The 20,384-nt window shown below is 36.9% G+C and overlaps 1 protein-coding gene across 50 annotated transcripts in view; it reads right to left on the reverse strand.

The window, feature by feature from the left end:
• MLIP (muscular LMNA interacting protein) overlaps positions 1-20,384 on the reverse strand; it is a 297,548-nt gene that overhangs the window by 92,341 nt on the left and 184,823 nt on the right. For 16 of the 50 annotated variants that reach the window (XM_060403071.1, XM_060403067.1, XM_060403051.1 and 13 more), the window contains 4 exons: positions 19,541-19,612; positions 8,884-8,949; positions 8,716-8,799; positions 8,536-8,595 (listed from right to left, as the gene is read on the reverse strand). In XM_060403071.1, the coding sequence (XP_060259054.1) occupies positions 8,536-8,595; positions 8,716-8,799; positions 8,884-8,949; positions 19,541-19,612 (282 nt within the window). The remainder of the gene's footprint in view (positions 1-8,535; positions 8,596-8,715; positions 8,800-8,883; positions 8,950-19,540; positions 19,613-20,384) is intronic. The other 34 variants (XM_060403072.1, XM_060403068.1, XM_060403065.1 and 31 more) reach the window with 5 other exon arrangements.

A 20,384-nucleotide genomic window follows, 5' to 3' on the forward strand; every position in this document is an offset into this window, starting at 1 on the left:
TATAGTGAGAGCCCTGGGAGGAAAGAAACATTTGAAAAAGTAATGACTAAAAATATCCTAAATGTAAGGGGAGGACAAGACTGAAAACTTCAGATGAAAGGCTAAAGAGAGGATCAACTCAGATACATAGAAGAAAACACACACACTCTTAGACACATAATAGGAAAAATCAGCAACATCACAAAGACAAAATTCTAAAAGATTACAGGGCTGCTCTGTGAATGATCACTCTGTAGTGGCGGAGTAAATATCATGCGGACAAAATATTTCACAAGTTATGCTGTCGACAAGAAAGAATCTAGGCCAAAAATCTGTTGAGAAAGGGGGACCTATAATTTTATATCTAGCAAAGCTATAATTTAAAAGAAAGGGTAAAATAATGCTAATCTCAGGAATACAGGCAATAGAATCAATACAAAAACTCTTACTGAATACACTTTTCAGCAGGAGTTAAAAAAAAAGAAAAAGAAATTTAGGAAAAATCTATGAATCTTTCAGAAATAAGGATCTAAATAAAGATTAAGTATCTAAATAAAGAATAAATCAAGAAAAATATCATCATTAAAATTCAAATATAGAGGTCCAAAAGATACTAACAAACTGTGTGTGTATATATGTACATACATAGAGCTCTTGATTATAACCGGAAAGTGGAAAATGCTGTGGTATTTAATTTTGGAAAAATACATTTGTAAGTCTGAAAATTGATAGGAAAATCAGCACAATTTTGTTTTTAATAATTTACTTGTAATTATGAACAGTAACAAAAATGCAAACGGAAATTTTCTTCATTTTCAAACCAATAAATGTCAAAATATCCAAAAGAAAACATTTTAAGTAGAAAATATACACTAAGATAGCAGGAACTCATCCTAATATAAGAAGAATTACAATAATTGTTAATGGCTTAAGGTCCCAGATCAACAGAATTCCAGATTAAATATAAAAGTGATATTCAGAAAAATGCTGTCTTGAAGAAAATAAGAGCCTATGAAAGATAAAAAGTAATAGAAAATATTAAAATTTAAAAACTAAAAAAGTATATATCTAGGAAAACATGGAGGAAAAACTACATATACATTGTGCTTATCAGATCTCTGCTTTCATACAAGACTAAAAAGAACAGCCTTCCATGTGGTGTCCTAAATGTGAAGAAAATTCAAAGAACAGATATATTTATACACGTTGAACATTCACCTTATCACACAGCAGGAACTAACACATCACTGTAAAGCAACAATACTCTAAAAAATTGATTAATTAAATTTAATTTAGAAAATAAAAAAGAAGGGACTTAAAAAATAAAAGAAGGTGTACAGAAAATTAAATTAAAAAAAGAAAAAGTAGGTTTGGTTTAAAATTTTCTTCTCTGGTTGTTTTCTTTTTTTCCTGGATGGTTCCAGAAAAAATAAATATAATTTTTATGAGTGTCAAAAGTAGGGAAAACCACTAGACCATTCAGGTATGACCTAAACCAAACCCCTAACGATTACACAATGGAAGTGAGAAATAGATTTAAGGGACTAGATCTGATAGACAGAGTGCCTGATGAAACATGGATGTTTCATGGTTCATGACATCGGGTACAGGAGTCAGGGAGCAAGATCATCCCTAAGGAAAAAAAATGCAAAAAAGCAAAGTGGCTGTCTGAGGAGGCTTTACAAATAGCTGAGAAAAGAAGAGAAGTCAAAAAGCAAAGGAAAAAAGGAAAGATATACCCATTTGAATGCAGAGTTCCAGAGAATAGCAAGGAGAGATAAAAAAGCCTTCCTCAGTGATCAGTGCAAAGAAATAGAGGAAAACAATAGAATGGGAAAGACTAGAGATCTCTTCAAGAAAATTAGAGCTACCAAGGGAATATTTCATGCAAAGATGGGCTTGATAAAGGACAGAAATGGTGTGGACCTAACAGAAGCAGAAGATATTAAGAAAAGGTGGTTAGAATACATAGAAGAACTATTAAAATATATACATATATATCTTCAAGACCCAGATAATCACGATGGTCTGATCACTCACCTAGAGCCAGACATCCTGGAATGTGAAGTCAAGTGGGCCTTAGAAAGCATCGCTACAAACAAAGCTAGTGGAGGAGCTAGAATTTCAGCTGAGCTATTTCAAATCCTAAAAGATGATGCTGTGAAAGTGCTGCACTCAATATGTCAGCAAATATGGAAAACTCAGCAGTGGCCACAGGACTCAAAAAGGTCAGATTTCATTACAATCCCTAAGAAAGGCAATGTCAAAGAACGCTCAAACTACCACACAATTGCACTCATCTCACACGCTAGTAAAGTAATACTCAAAATTCTCCAAGCCAGGCTTCAACAATATGTGAACTGTGAACATCCAGATGTTTCAGCTGGTTTTAGAAAAGGCAGAGGAACCAGAGATTACATTGCCAGCATTCACTGGATCATGGGAAAAGCAAGAGAGTTCCAGAAAAACATAGATGTTTTTGACTATGCCAAAGGCTTTGACTGTGTGGATCACAATAAACTGTGGAAAATTCTGAAAGAGACAGAAATAACAGACCACCAGACCTGCCTCTTGAGAAACCTGCATGCAGGTCAGGAAGTAACAGTTAGAACTGGACATGGAACAACAGACTGGTTCCAAATAGGAAAAGGAGTCCGTCAAGGCTGTATATTGTCACCCTGCTTATTTAACTTCTATGCAGAGTACATCATGAGAAACGCTGGGCTGGATGAAGCACAAGTTGCAATCAAGATTGCTGGGAGAAATATCAATAATCTCAGATATGCAGATGACACCACCCTTATGGCAGAAAGTGAATAAGAACTAAAGAGCCTCTTGATGAAAGTGAAACAGGAGAGTGAAAAAGTTGACTTAAAGCTCAACATCCAGGAAACAAAGATCATGGCATCCAGTCCCATCACTTCAGGGCAAATAGATGGAGAAACAGTGGAAACAGTGGCTGACTTTATTTTTTGGGCTCCAAAATCACTGCAGGTGGTGACTGCAACCATGAAATAAAAAGACGCTTATTCCTTGGAAGAAAAGTTATGACCAACCTAGAGAGCATATAAAAAGCCAACAAAGATCTGTCTAGTCAAGGCTATGGTTTTTCCAGTAGTCATGTATGGATGTGAGAGTTGGACTACAAAAAAAGCTGAGCACAGAAGAATTGATGTTTTGAACTCTGGTGTTGGAGAAGACTCTTGAGAGCCCCTTGGACTGTAAGGAGATCCAACCAGTCCATCCTAAAGGAAATCAGTCCTGAATGTTCATTGGAAGGACTGATGCTGAAGTTGAAACTCCAATACTTTGACCACCTGATGCGAAGAGCTGACTCATAGGAAAAGACTCTGATGCTGGGAAAGATTGAAGGTGAGAGGAGAAGGGGATGACATAGGATCAGATGGTTGGATGGCATCACCGATTCAATGGACATGAGTTTGAGTAAACTGAGGGAGTTGGTGATGGACAGGGAGCCCTGGCGTGCTGCAGTCCATGGGATCACAAAGAGCCAGACACGACTGAATGACTGAACTGACTGAAAAAAAATTTAAATAAATTAAAAAAAAAAATAGCCTTAAGTTCAAAAGGCTCCATTGGTAAAGAATCTGCCTGCAATGCAGAAGACATGTGTTCGATTCCTGGATCGGGAAGATCCCCTGGAGAAGGAAATGGCAACCCACTCCAGTATTCTTGCCTGGAGAATCCCATGGAGAGAGGAACCTTGTGGGCTACAGTCCATGGGGTCACAAGAGTCGGACACGACTGAGTGACTTTCACTACTAAGTTCGAAAGGTCTGTATATGCTAATAAAGGCTAGAAAAATAGCAAAGGTAAGAAAGAACAACACATAAGCAACAACAGTATAGTTTCAAAATCAGAGTCAAATCTAATAAACCTACTGAAGCCTTATTTATTCTCCCTTCTTGGCAGCTGTCACCACGTTCACATTCTCTTGAATGCTGTGCTCCTGTAGCTTCCATGCTGCCACGCTGCCCTGACTTTGCTCTCAGAGTGGACTTCCATTCTCCTTGATTGGACCCACCATGTTTCCTTCCTGGGATCTTCATACAGGGTGCCCACAACATCCAAGTATTAGTCACCCCTCCCCAGCCCTCCTACCATTGCCAGATACACAGGCTTAAGGCCTGCTTGACACACACCTTGAATTTATCCTGTCCAAACAAACATAGCCTCTTCATCTTCCATGTTATATCTCCTTGCCTACCCTTGATGCAGAGACCAGGAGCTCTTCCAGCAGCTCTGCTGCTGCCGCTAAGTCGCTTCAGTCATGTCCGACTCTGTGCGACCCCTTAGACGGCAGCCCAACAGGCTCCCCCGTCCCTGGGACTCTCTAGGCAAGAACACTGGAGTGGGTTGCCATCTCCTTCTCCAATGCATGACAGTGAAAAGTGAAAGTGAAGTCGCTCAGTCATGTCAGACCCTCAGCGACCCCATGGACTGCAGCCCACCAGGCTCCTCCGTCCATGGGATTTTCCAGGCAAGAGCACTGGAGTGGGCTGCCATTGCCTTCTCCGCCTCGTGCTTCTCTGCAACTCCTCTGCGCCCACTCCATCGAGACCACCGTCACTGCTCCTCCTGGCCTCGGTAGCCTCCTCACAGCAGCCATCAGGATCTTTCTCAGTGCTTTCCTATTATTCCCCCCATATTTTGATATCTTCACATTTTCCCATGGAACTCAAACTTCATGCCATGGCGTGTAAGTGTCCTCACCAGCCCCGCCCCTGTCTTCTCAGCTCTTTTCCCACTGTCCACCCTGGGCTTACCATACTGCAGCCACACTGGCCTTCGCCACACACACACTGAGCTCTTTCCTGTCAGGACATCTGCAAATACTTACTCCTCTTCCTGAAATTTATTATCCCTGATCTTTACATGACTGGCTTCTCTCCATCTTGGTCTCAGTTTGAATCCTAGTTTCAGACTGCTATATCCAAAGTACACCCCTCAGAGTGGAGAAAATGGACCCTCTTGCACTGTTGGTAGGAGTGTAAACTTGTGCACCCACTATGGAGAACATTACAGAGATTCCTTAAAAAACTAACAATAGAGCTACCATATGATCCTGCAAGCCACTCCTGAGCATATATCCAGAGGAAAGTCTAGTTTGAAAAAATACATACACCCAATGTTCTTTGCAGCACTATTTACAACAGTCAAGACATGAAAGCACCTAAATGTCCACTGACAGAGGAACGGATCAAGATGCGGTACGTATATACAATAATATATTACTCAGCCACAAAAGATAATGAAATAATGCCATTTGCAACAACATGGATGGACCTAGCAACTATAATACTAAACGAAGCAAGTCAAAGACAAATACCATACGATATCATTTATAAGTGGCATATTTAAAAAAAAAGATACAAATGAATTTATTTACAAAACAGAAACAGATCCACAGATAGAAAACAAAGTTGTGGGTACTAAAGGGGAAAGTGGGTGGGGGAGGGGTGCGTTAGGAGATTAGAATTAACATACACACACTCCTATTAATATGTATCAAATAGATAAAAATAAGGTTCTACTGTATAATACCAATATAATACTACTATACTCAATATTTTATAACACACTATAAGGAAAAAGAATCTGAAAAAGAATATCTGTGCATATTATACATAAATATATATATTTATATATACATTTATATATATTTGTATATACATTTATATAAAATATAGATACATTTATATAAATATATATACATATATTAACTAAATCACTGTGCTATAACCTGAAAAACTAACACAACATTGTAAATCAACTATACTTCAATTAAGAAAACAACTAAATACCCTTGTCAAGCTACTCTGCCTCACTCACCCTTATCACCACGGTGCCTCACAATGCCAAGCCCGTCACTAACAAATATTTGCTAAATAAAATACTTGCCTTAAATGTAATGGCCTGGAACAATATAGTTTTAACTTATAAGCATTAAATATTTGTTAAATAAATAAATAATATAGATGATTACTCACATTATTTCTTAAATCCTATCCCTGTTACATTTAATGTAATATGGGTTATTTTTATATGTTCAACAAATGAAAAGAAAAAAATACCTAAAACTTATTCTGTAACTCTGGCAAATCAAAACTTTCCATCTTTAGATTAAAAGATATAAAGAATATACAACAAAATAGATTACAAATAGAGAAGGTGTAACTATTTGCAGGTCCTCTCTATGGAAATACAATTCTTCATACTGACAATGATTAATCACCTGGCTTCAATGTCATTATTAAAGGATATTTGTCTATAATAGTCCAATTGGAAGTTGGGAATACTTTTAATCATAGGCAATTCTATACATTTAAAATCTACTTTAAACATGACATTGTAAGTCAACTATACTCTAATTAAAAAATTTAAAATAAATGCAATCTACTTTATATATATATATATATATATAATTCCAATTTAGAAAAAGAATAGGCAAAAAAGCATTTATACTAATTCCAAGAGACAAAATAAGACTGGCCTAAAAAACTAACAATTAACAATAAAAAAAAAACACAATCATTTTTAAAATTTGGATAAGTGGATCTATACAAAGTATTCAAAAAAATAATTTGGAGAAATGTAATATTTTATCCCAATGAATGAAAATGGCTATATGATAAGAAGGAAATATTTAAATATTTAATAATAACAATTAATGCTTTGCTGCTGCTGCTGCTGCTAAGTCACTTCAGTCGTGTCCAACTCTGTGCAACCCCATAGACAGCAGCCCACCAGGCTCCGCCATCCCTGGGATTCTCCAAGCAAGAACACTGGAGTGGGTTGCCATTTCCTTCACCAATGCATGAAAGTGAAGTCACTGAGTCATGTCCAACTCTCAGTGACCCCATGGACTGCAGCCCACCAGGCTTCTCCGTCCATGGGATTTTCCAGGCAAGAGAGTCCTCAAATAATATAAAGTATCCAGGATTCAGTCTCTCTGAGCCAAAGAACAAGGAAATACATTTAGTCAACCAAAAGAAAAGAATTCCAGAAATAGAGACCCTTGCTCCTTGGAAGAAAAGTTATGGCCAACCTAGACAGTGTATTAAAAAGCAGAGACATTACTTTCCGACAAAGGTCCATCTAGTGAAAGCTACGGTTTTTCCAGTAGCCATGTACGGATATGAGAGCTGGACCATAAAGAAGGCTGAGTGTTGAAGAATTAATGCTTTTGAACTGTGGTGTTGGAGAAGACTCTTGAGTATCCCTTGGATGCAAGGAGATCAAACCAGTCCATCCTAAAGGAAATCAATCCTGAATATTCATTGGAAGGACTGATTCTGAAGCTGAGGCTCCAATACTTTGGCCCCCTGATGTAAAGAACCGACTCACTGGAAAAGACCCTGAAGATGGGAAAGATCGATGGCAGGAGGAGAAGGGAATGACAGAGGATGAGATGGTTGGATGGCATCACCAACTTGATGGACATGAGTTTGAGCAAGCTGTGGGGATTGGTGAAGGACAGGGAGGCCTGACGTGCTGCAGCCTATGGGGCTGCAAAGAGTCAGACATGACTGAGCAACTGAACTGAACTGAAAGCTCTTAGACTAATGAAAACTCTTATCTCATCAGTCATTAGACTAATGAAAGATCTTACCTCATTTTCCATTTCTTCAAAGTCTAAGGGTTGTGAATTACATAAGGACTGAAGCTATGATTTCTGATTAGAATAAGCCACAAACTCTACATGCAATTCCGTATTTGAAATGTCAACATACGACAACATAGCCTCACATTTGGCTTCCAAACCGTTTTGAATGTAACCTAGAGGCAGAAATAGATTTTTCTGCAGCCTATACACACAAGCCTATACCTCTACATGTAAACAAATTGAAAGCAATATCAACAATATCTACCCACTGGTTGGAATAATAGAGTCTGATGGATAGTTTCTATTCTTACTGTTATATTTTTAAAATAATCATCAGCACATTATCTTTTAAAAATTTATTTCTAATTTATTTTTTTTTTTGGCTGTTTGAGGTCTTCATTGCTGCATGTGGGCTTTCTCTAGCTGCAGCTAGTGGGAGCTACTCTAGTTGCGGGGCTTGGTCTTCTCATTGTGGTGGCTTCTTTTGTTGCAAAACACAGGCTCTAGGCACACAGTCTCAGCAGATGTGGCTTGTGGGTTCTAGAACACACACCCTCAGTATTGCAGCACGCCAACTCATCAGCTGTGGCTTGTGAGCCGCAGAGCATGAATTCAGTGGTTGTAGCGCAGGGGGCTTAGTTGTTCCATGGCATGTGCAATCTTCCCACATCCGGGATCAAATCTGTGTCCCCTGCACTGGCAGGCGATTCTTATCCACTGCACCACCAGGGGACTCTCTTCCTATCCTATTTTTAAAATGCTGTTTGCTAACAACAAACAAACAAAAAACACATACACAAAAAAATACAATGTTGGTCGCAGTCCACTAATTTCCCAAATCACTATTGGGCCTTGGCCTTTATTTTAAAAAAATCATTAACCTAGTAACTCTTATGATTGAGTAAATTATATTAAATATATATACATACTTTGATTGTGTCAGAACCCAACAAAGTCTGCAGGGAACTTGAAGGAGAATCAGAAGAATGCTAGGGGGGAAAAAAAAAAAAAAAGGACAAGCTTAGGATGCACCCAGCCTAGTCAAGCAGAGGGAAATGAAGTGAAGCGAAGCAAAGGTTTGAATTGCATGGTCTAGTCTAAGGCATTACCATAGACAAGGAATCCTGTAAGACCTTATCAATGGTAGCACAGAGCTCTTCAGTTTGCTGCCTGAGCTGTGCAGGGGAACACAACTGGAAGAATTGAAACCAGGTACTGGGTTAGCAAAGAGTTTTAGGATTGTATTTCAAAAGCAGGGGTGGATCTGAAGCCATTACCTCCAGAGGTGGGTCTAAGGTCTTGTCCTTGGAAATGCTGTCCGTCTTGGCTGGTTCGTCTAGTGCCTAGTGATAATAAATGAAATGGTTCTCATGTGAGGCTTTTAGTCAAGTATACAAAGAGTAAAGTCTGAATTCAAAGAAAGCTCTGGATGTCTCAATGTTTCCAAGAAGGATAATCTTTGAATCATTTCATGAGCTACTGTCTGACACAGAGGCATTGCCCACAAATGTCTACATTCTGCTGTGGAACTAGTACCTCCAATATAAGAAAGCTTGTAGTTCCTATCAGCACCCCACTGGCTTTTCAAGGTAAACATTTGAGGGGCTTTTCCTTTCGGTGGGAACCTTAAAAGTTGGGACATTCGATGTTCAGCCTAAAACCTAAGGGAGGAACTGGGAGCTGGAGTTGCCCTCCCAATTGTTTGGCACTGTACCAGGGGCAGGGTTAATGGCAAGAGTGTATCTCAGCCTTTCCTGCCAGGTTTGATCTGGGTATTTTCTTATTAATCTGAGATGTTGGAGTCACTCAGCTGGGTTCTGGATTTCTCTCGGGGGGAGTTTCTCCATGTGCAGTTTGCACATTCAGCCTGTCACTGGGAGGAGAGGAGTTCAGAAGCCATCCATGTTGCCAATCTTGGTCTCTCTCCTTCATCATGTCTAATATTTGTGTCTACCTGCTCTTTTCTTAATCAAATTCCAGGTAGGATTATCCATTTCTAATCTCTTAACTGGACTAATTTTTGGCTTTGATCTTTGGCATACTCATTCCATTTCAGTCATTTCTGCTTATGACTCACTATTTACTTCTTTCTATAGTCTTTGTGAAAGTGAAAGTGAAAGTGAAGTCGTGTCTGACTCTTTGCGACCCCATGGACTGTAGCCCACCAGGCTCCTCCGCCCATGGGATTCTCCAGGCAAGAATACTGGAGTGGGTTGCCATTTCCTTCTCCAGGGGATCTTCCCGACCCAGGGATCGAACTCAGGTCTCCCACATTGCAGGCAGACACCTCTAACCTCTGAGCCACCAGGGAAGCCCTCTGTCTTTGGATTTATCCTTTTTTCCCCCAAAGAATCCTTTTTGTGGCATTCTGCAAGTTGCGATATGTATATGATCACTATTATACAATGATAAACAAATTTTTAAAATACTTCCATTACGTTTCCTTAGACTTATGAGTTACTTAAAAGTAGTTTCTCTTTCTAATTTTTAGGAATATAAGTTTTTCATCCAATTTTTAAATTACTACTTATTTAGTTAGAACCAAAGAATTTCTTCAAAATAGTAATTTCTTATGTAGTTTGAGATTTATGGTATAAGACATGGTAAGTTTTATGAAATATTCCATAATATCTATTCTCTAATTGTTGACTGCAGAGTTCTATGTGCATGTGTATGTACCTATCAGATCAGAATTTTTCATTTTTTTCCAAATCATTCATGTTTAGCTTTATTGCCTTCTTATGCATGCTTATTAACAATTGAAATCATAAAATGACATAATTGCTAATTTCTCCTTGTGATCTTAGCAATTTTGCTCAATATAGTTTAAGTCATTTTGTTAGCTACCTTCATAATTAGAAGAAGCATACCTTCTTCATGAATTAAATATTTGTATTTATGAAATGTCTCTCCATATCTGTAACAGTATTTTGGGTCTTAATCTCTATTTTGCCTGATACAATCAAATGTTTTTATTAGTACTTTTTAGTATATCGTTGCCTTTTTATTTCTAACTCTCTGCATCCAAACATTAGAAATCAGTGTTTTTTATGAATGTCTGGAATTCATTTCTTAATCTGATCTAGTAACATATCTTTCAATATAAGCTAACATTTATTATCATTTGTTTCTAAAATATATTTGTTTTACCTTTGTCTCACTTTTTCTATTTAATTTTTATTCATATTTTGAATTGTTTAATTGATTAAAGTTAATAAATTAAATTTACTGTAATTTATTTTTTCCCTGCACTAATTTGGATATCATGCTAGACAAGGCTAAGGTTCACCAAATTACTTCATTTTCTCAGGCAAGGATATACATTTCCTTGAACTTAAGAATTTAGGGCTTGTGACTGACTTTTCCTAAATGAATGTGAGCAAAGGTGATTCATAACTTCTGATGAAAGTCACTTAAGGATGGTATGACTTTTCATCATTCTCTCTTTTTTCTTCAGATACCTGAAAATGCGAGATGGAAACAGATCACATCACTGAGCCACATTGAATCACCAAGCTGAGCTGTACTCCATTGCGACATGGGAGAAAATGAATATTTATTGTGTTAAGCTAGCTCCCTTATTTCAATAACACAGAGGAAATTGTCTGGAAGCTATTTTTTCAAAATCCATTCCTTTACATTAAATAAAATATAAAACACTAGCTACGGTCACCTAATAGGAATGCTTGAGCTTTCCTTTTTCCTACCATAACTAAAGTATCTTTTTTCTTCTCCTCCTCCATCCTTCCTACTTAAAATTAATTATGCATAATCTTTTTTCTTCTCCTCCTCCATCCTTCCTACTTAAAATTAATTATGCATAATAGATAGCAGGGAACAGAAAACATCCTAAAGACAACTCCTTGCTGCTGCTCAGACAATTTAATTTTTCCTTGACATGGTGTTCTAACCACTTCCTATTTACCCTGCGGGTTGGGGTGAGGGAGGGGAAGGGATTCCCACTCTACAGTGCTAGAGAGCCCTGAATACGTGACACTGGGCAGGTGAAATCAAGCAGAGTTTAATACTCAGAGGTAGTTATGGCCCAGGGGAAGAGAGGGCCACAGAAAAGTTGTGCTCAGGAAAGAGTGAACACCCAGGGGCTGTGGGAGGCAGGCTTTGTAGGATCACGGGAGATGTCCCTAGTTCCTTAGAAGGTTGTGGTCACCTTGACTGAATAAGTACACACTGCACCTGGTTGGTTTGACAGGGAGGGTTGGGGGACCATGTCTGGAGAAGCGGAATGGGGAAGAGAGCTTGTAATTAAGCTATCTGAGGCCCTCCCAGTTCTACCAGATGCCAAGCACATAATACTGGGCCTTAGTTTTACGCTTTACACCACATATGGCTTCTATGATAATAATTATAGAAAAGAAAAGAGTCAGGAATTAATTATCAGAATTAGGAACACACTCCTTAGGAGAAAAGTCTGGTCCAGCCCTTCCTTGCCTCTCCATCAACACCTTCTACCCACTCCTCCCTTGCATGTTGCTCTTTAACCACAAGGGACTTGGGTTTTTGAACTTGTGTTAACCTTCTAATCACACGTTATTAACTCCGCCTAGATGGATCTTTCCTCCACCATCAGCTCAATTAAAATTCCTACTCACCCTAAAGATCTTAATCCAAGTCTTAATGGCTTTTGGCATTTGAACCAGGCAAAGTCTTTCACTCCCTCCTTGAGATATCACATCATTCCACACATGATTTAAAAATATTGTATCATCATTATTCTTTGACTGTATCTCTATCCTACTGGACCACTTGTCCTACTATAATTATGTAACTGTGGTATTTATCTGGGTAGCCTCAGGATACAACATATGATAGGTCCTCACTAAAGATATTTAGGATGAACTGGAAGGGTAAACTGACAAATAAATGGAGTTAAATGAATCATAGAAAGAATATGATTTCAATATGCCTCAGTAAAATGCTTTAGAGAAGGAGGTTGAACTCCGAATATTTTAAATAACTAATAATTTATTTTCCCACATTTCAATTAAATTTGTTTACCATCAAAGATCTGAGTATGTGATCAGTTTAATATAATGAGCAAATATTATTTTAGCCAAAATCAAATAGGGTTATTATCCTGGTTACTTCATAGGAACTTACTAAGCAAACACATCCTTTATTATACAACTTAAAACACTGATGTTTACTATAAGGAAAAAAAAACTATCTACACAGAATGCTTGGAAAATTAAGGAGGATAACTAATATTATTAATATATCAGCAATGCTGAAACCTTGAAATGAAGACAATATTCAAATTGCATTAAAATTTGGAGGGGGGATTATTTCGAGTTTAGCCTTGAAATTTTCTAGAATTGATTTTTTTATTGAATTCTCTGTCAAGTATAGCATCTTGATCCACTCCTTCCAGCAGACTTTTTTTTTTCCACTGTGGTACAAAATGTATTAAAAGAACATACATTAAATCTCTATTAACATGAAGTGTAACCATAGGTTGCTTTTTGACAACTTAGCAGGGCTGTATTGATGTTTCTTATTCATTTTAAAGGAAGTTCTCTCAGAATACTCTCCAGTAAAAGGTTTTATAAAAACATATATTTTCTACCAAATTGGAAGATAGCCAAGCAAGGCATAAAGGGAACATACTTTGAATCCTATTTTTCAAGATTCTTAAGTAATGGTTAGAAGTATTCTGATTAAAAGTTGTCATATTTTGCTCAGCACAACCAACTTTGGGGCCCAGTTTTTGAAAAGAGATGTAGTCTCTTTTTGACTTTAAGAAAAAAATAGTTATTGAATTCAGTACGATTTTCTAACTAAGGGCCAAGAACCAAGAACACCATTGAAAATCAAAGTCTTCGTGAGATATGCCTACGCATCGTAACAGGTGCTCCTCGTCCAAAAGGAGCAGCTCTCATGGAACCACAGTCACTGTTAAGTAAGATATGTTAAACCAGCAGACTGCTTAGAACCTGCTCTCTTTGGAAATAGGATAAAGTGCTAAAAATCTGAAAACAGAATGAATTAGTTGCACTCAAAGTAGAATTAGAAAGTAAACTGTTTTCAAAGAAAAAATTATCTAAAAGGACTGGTAAACTTTTTGTGATGCCACGACTTCCTAACTGGATCGGATTTCAAAAATTTCATGGGTAAGTACTGCATTTTAGTAATGATAAAATTAACCTGCCCGAAAACAATTCAGGCAGAACCCAAATGTTGCTATACTTTATTAACCTGACCAGGAATTTGGTAGAAAAATCCTCTAACCATAAGAGATTTGCTTGATTTTCAGTCATTAATACAAAACCATTTGTAAGACTGGAGATATTCTCAGGCAAATAAATCTCATTTTGATTCTCTAGTTGGAGAATATCTTTCAGACCTGAAGAAAGGGGGAAAATGTATACTGTAAGCCAAAGGGGTTTAAATTATAAAAGTGTAGCTTCTTTAAAGGTCTAGGAATATTTTTCACTAGATTATTTTCATGTGATTTGTTCAAAAATTTTACGAATTGAGGAAATTTACTTGGTGTTTTCAATCCCAAGATCTTTGGAGGGTTAAATATCTGTTCCTCGCACACAGAAAGAATGGATTTTTGGCAAATCATTCAGCTAGTTTCAAATCCATTCATCAAGGCCCAGTGGCAAAGACTCTGGACTTTTTCTTCATTTAATCAAGGATATCAGAAGGATGTTTCTGATTTCCAGCCGGCACCTCCTCCACTGTAACTTAAGGAATTGTGCTGGTCTGTAAACCCTCATTCACTCAAGTCTTGTCAGAACTAAGCTATTTCCAATTCCCTTTAACTGTTCCTCATTAAAAAAAAAAAAAAAAAAAGCTTTTGCTGCTCTAATTTAATGAATATTTAAACATATTTTAGCAAGTAATAAAAAAATTATCCAAAACCATCATCTCTTGCTGAATATTTCACATTATCTAATTGACATCACTGTTGCATGCTGAGTAGGGAAAAGCCAGGGGGTAATCGGATCCCACTTGAGGTCCATTTCAGCAACTTACTAGCCCTGCTGCTTTTGGAAACGCAGTTGACATCTTGGAGCATCAAAATCCTTATTGAGTTGTGAAGATAGTAAAGCATTTAGCTCAGTGTCTGATACACTAAAGGACTCAATATGGCGGCCGTCATGGTATTCTTTAAAAGGCGCCAAGTCTAAAACCAACTTACTTTCCCTGTAACAGAAGGCCCTTTATATCTTTTCCATGGAATTAGTGTTAATGAGACTTATTCTACCCCAAAGGAAGACTCCTAAATACCATACACTAGGTATCTTTATTTTTATAATCCTATGAGCAAAAATTTGGCTTAAAATCCTGTGACATAAAACTGGAAATTTTAGAGACCTACCCGGGTACAAACTGAATTAATTCATTCAATGAATGCTTAACAAAAACTACTGCATTTTCTCACATTTTATAGTAGGGAAAAAGAAAAATCCAATATGTATATTTAAATATGGTTTAGTAAGCGTTGTAAAAGAGTAGTTGAGCGGTAGACAACTGCCCGAGGGCAACCAGTTAGTACAGATTTGGGTCCTGGGCACTTCTCCACTGCTGAACAAATTGGGAACACATGTACTTGGTGAAATAACCTAAATTAAGACACTCACTCTAGTCTAGACCATATGCTTAAGTTGGTAACCAGATTTTGTTAAATTTTTAAGACATGCATTGATCTTAAAATAGTCTCACCCAAAGACATATGATTAATCTGATTGGAGTTTAAAAAGTCACCTTTAAAGAAATTAAATTGGCAACTTAGAATAAAACATTTACATTGACAAGATATCTCAGATCTTTACTTTTCTATTTTTTTAGCATAGTTCTCCCTATTGTCTTTGAAATAGCTGTTTATAGTTTCCTTCCACCAGGAGAAATGAAATAATTTTTCCTGTAATCTTCATGTAAATAATTCTGTAGTTTATAGGTGCTATTTATAAAACTGATCTACTCTCAAATTCTTTCAAACACACATAGGTTATGAATTAAGTGCACAGTAATATCATTTGTTGGAAAAATTAGTACATAACTGTAGCCTTGATTTTATCCTGAGAGATATTTGTGAAGAAGGCAACAGATACACTACTTCCAAAAAAAAAAAATGTATTATTTCATGGAAAAATAGCAATCACCGTGAGACAATAAATATTCATATTATTTGATTACAAGGAAACATTCCTTTACCTTTCCTATCCTTAAAACAATTGCACAATAAAAATAATAATCCATGTATTTAGAATATAAATGCGTTTCCTTCAGTTTCACTTTTTACCTATTGCTATTGGACTTAGATGATAAGAAAAATTTGTCAATAAGAGAGAGAGGTTTAACATTCTCTGAAAAGGATAACAGTACCCACATCAAGAATAAAAAATAATGTTCATATCAAAATTATTTCCTCTACAGAACTTGGTATATTGTTGAACATATTGTAATAAGGACAGCCATGAATGCAAATTCATCTAATTATTTTGTTCCTGCTTCATAATCACTTGTATTACATCCTCATCTCAGTCTTGGAGAAGATGATTATTGGCAGGAGATTAAGTCAAAGACCTCGATGCCAACACATTAAAATATGAAGCCTGACATTCATCTTTTCCTGTAAAGGCTTAGTTAAGGTTTAAGCTAAAAATGCTTCCCTCCTAAACATTCATGGAGGGGAAATGATAGAAAATGGAATAAGCTATAAATTTAAGTTTGATGTGGACGATAAATTATAGAACAGAAGTACCAGATACTTCATATCCCTTGTCAACCAAATGCACTCTTTTGAAAATTATGGGCTTCATCAAGGGGTGATTAAAGCTGAAACCAGTTGGGGGATTCAATGAGAGCTTAAGGTCTAATCAGAATGGACACCTGTATTTCAATTTGGAGAAAAGTTTGCTTTAAAAAATAGTATTATCTTTTAAAGTGATTCTGGTTCCTCGTTAATTATACTATATGCTATAAAACAAAATACTGTATAAAAAATCTGACTGGGGAAGAATTGCTGAACTATCTTAAGATGAAGTAAATGGTTTCATTGCATCTTCAAGGCGGTCCCCAGCATGGACCCTAACAGAATATTGTAGTGACACGGTGGCATCACCCTTCTTGATTGTAGTGTTCTGCATGATATTAAAGGGATCTCCAAAAAGTTTCTGGGATTCAACAAATTCCAAACTATAAATCCTCCCCCAAATAGAAGAGCCTCTTATTATAGTCCTAATTTACTCACTCAATTCAGAAATAAGTCCCTTTGATTTTGATGGCATAGGATGAGTTCTATTGTATAAACCAGATTTATTTTTTTTAAACTACAGCCATGAAAGAAACAACACAGTATCATTCAAGAAATATGACTGAAAATATATAAACTCTCATAAAATCTTGAGATAATATTTTTATGATTTAAAAATTCTTAAAAGTAAAGTTTCCCATTGGGGAGTACATAACATAGGAAAGCCAACCAAAAAAAAAAAAAAAAAACAAACCATGGAATTATAAAAGGCTCTAAAGAAAAACAAGCATCATGTTATATCCCGTGACCCTGAAGCAATTCAAGTATTTGTGGTCCAAAAACAATATCTTAGCCAAGAGACAATTATCCACACTAGATAAATGTATTGTGTGCTCAGTTAGGCTAAACCCTGGTGAATAAATGCATTAGATATTTTAAATTAGATATCATGATATTTACAGATGTTGTACTAAAAACAAAAATGATAATTTTACTGAAGAGTATGTTTTATTTGAAATTAAAAACACAAACCCTCTCCTTTATGAACTAGCGTTAGGTTCAGTAGAAACCAATACCACCAAAGAAGCTTATAAAATGAGTTTTGATGAAATTTGAAATTAAGCTAATCATTCTTCATTTTTAATGACTGACTGAAGCTAATGAAGTATAATCCTTAAAATCCATTGAACTGAAAAGGACAGAAATTCTGAAACCAGGGAGTCTGCATGGCTGGGGAGGGAAGAGCTTCTCTCACTTTTGTGAAGGCAGGCCCTTGTGACCAGATTTTGGGAACATCCATCTAAATGGGAAGAGGGTCTATGGTGAAGGAACACTTTACTACAACTCCACATAGTAACTCTAGACACAGGATAAGGGGCATCTGGTGACACGGTGATGGTGTCACTTCCTCAAGCCTCCAGAAATCACCCGATATTGGAAATCTCCCTTTTGGGGGAGTGGCGGGGGTGGGGGCGGGCATGCAGCATGCAGGATATTAGTTCCCCAACCAAGAACTGAACCCATGTCCCCTGCAGTGGAAGCTCAGAGTCTTAACCACTAGACCACCAGGGAATTCCCCTATGTTATCCTTCAATGAACCATAAAAGGTCAAAAATCAGAAAAGAAGCTAGAGGAAAAATCTACCCATCTGCCTGCAGCCAAGTAACTCCCACCCCAGCTCAAAGGATTCAGATATATAGAGCATACTCTGGGCCACAGTTGGATAACAGTTCGTTATCAGAGATACACAATGTAAGAGATACTGTCAACGAATGTTCACTTATACAGCTCTTAGCATTCCCCGCTAGCAATTCCTTATTTTTTAGACAAAGGAATATACAGAATATGAGAATATACAGTTTTATTCTCCAGATCATGCTAAAATATAGATTTTAGCATATAGATTCACAAACCAGTGGTCAAAATATCACCTGGTTGCAAACACTAACATCTGACAAATAATTATATTATTTGAAACACTATAGTTGCACACACACACAAAAAAATGGGCTTCATGCAATCAAAGATATATTGCCTAAATAAATAGCATAAAAATAACATAGGAACTATATCATGTCATAAACTTGGTAATTGATTTCATTCATTTCCTCCACTGGGACTTCATTAGAGTCTTTGTAATGGACTTGTGAAACAAGAGACTTTAATTTAATTTACCCACTGAAGCAGAATCCTGTAATTTCATAGTTAATGACTCTTAATAGCAAATCAAAAATGCCCTGGAGCCATGTGAAAGCAGCTGGGTCACTGGGAAGGATTTCCACCTTCTATCTCATTCACGGAGGTCAGATCGGTGAGATGAATAAAGATGTTCAGACTGTGATCAGATTTAAGAGGTTAAGTTAGGTGCTTGGCTAATGTATTTCCACCCTGTGGAAGCCACATACTGTGTTAAAGTGAAAGTGTTAGTCGCTCAGTCGTATCCAACTCTCTTTGGCCCCATGGACTGTAGCCCACTAGGCTACTCTGTCCATGGAATTCTCCAGGCAAGAATACTGGAGTGGGTTGCCATGCCCTCCTCCAGGGCATCTTCCCTACCCAGGGATTGAAACTGCATTTCCTGTGTGCCCTGCATTGCAGGCAGATTTTCACCATCTGAGCCACCTATGAAACACCCAATTTGAAAGGTGGCCAGTTGCCCAGATGTAACCCCATTTTATCTCTACTCTGTTGATTGACCAATGTGAACAGAAGTAGACACCCTTAAAAAAATTTTTTAAGATTTTCTATGTGAACTTTATTTTTAAAGTCTTTATTGGATTTGTATAATCCTGCTTCTGGTTTATGTCTTGGATTTTTGCCCGCAAGGCATGTGGGATCTCAGCTCCCTAACCAGGGACTGAACCCACACCTCCTGCATCAGAAAGTGAAGTCTTAATCATCACGGGACCACCATCCTGGAAAGCCTTAAATATTAACAATTATTTAAAATTTCAAAGGACAGGGATATACTCAGAGATACACGATGTAATCAAGTTTCCCAGAGCTGCCTGATAGCTCCTACCCAGACTCTACTGATAACTTAATGATGTCTCCAATTCTATTCACCAAGATGCTTTCACCATATCATCCTAAACTAAAAGCAGCACTTTATTTTGGTAAATGCAAAACTTGAAAACAGAAATTTTCTAAAAAACATGAGCAATCTTAGAAAACATCACCAAAATTTACTCTGCTTTTGAGCCAACACTAACCTTCTGTTCCAAAAGCAATGTGTTTGTTGGGATTGCTGCAAAAGCCTTGTAGCTGGACTTGGTCTTGTATTGCTAGAATGGGGGGGTAACCAGAAAGTAAGAATGGAGTTGAAAAGGGGAAAGAATGTGACATAAGTTTAGACCAGTTCTACCAAGTTAAACGACATGTTATCAAATGAAGGAAACAATGATTATGCTTCAACAGCTTGCTTTTGACAGAAAAAATTAGCTCTTCATGTTAATGTTTTATTAGAACGAGAAGCAAAGAAATACCACAGTAAAACATCAGCCTAAGGATTATAGGCAATTATATGCTATATCGTTTCAGAGTTTAAAAACATTCCTTTTTACAAAGTTCTATGTAAATTTCTCATTGGCAGTATGCCCTGACAGGAACATTAGTGTATAAATATTTGGGGTATTTTTGCTTGATTCTCAAAGGAATGTGAGTCTTTCTTTATGGTGCTATAATTAACAAATATTGTGCCAATAAGTTTAATTAAACTCGATACATTCTCTTGCATCATTTATAAAAACAGTGATCAGAACACATAAAATCTGGCATTAATTTTTTTAAAGTAGTATTTTGAATAGATGTTATAGCAATTTAACTCCATAATGGGAAAATTAGAAGGCCATGCTCTTGGTCTTAAATTCATTTTTTAAACTTCATCACCCTCTCTTGCACTTTCCAATACAGTGATATTAAAGAATCAAAAGATAAAATATTCCAAGTTTTAAGTAAAATTTGGGGTAATCTAATTCAGTTTTGTAGAGTATTTGGGGTCAAGCATGAGGAAACTGTAGAAATCAGGATCACAGACATAATCAAAATCCCAGTGTT

The sequence above is a fragment of the Ovis aries genome, chromosome 20 (genome assembly GCF_016772045.2).
Source record: "Ovis aries strain OAR_USU_Benz2616 breed Rambouillet chromosome 20, ARS-UI_Ramb_v3.0, whole genome shotgun sequence".
NCBI classification, from domain to species: Eukaryota; Metazoa; Chordata; class Mammalia; order Artiodactyla; family Bovidae; genus Ovis; species Ovis aries.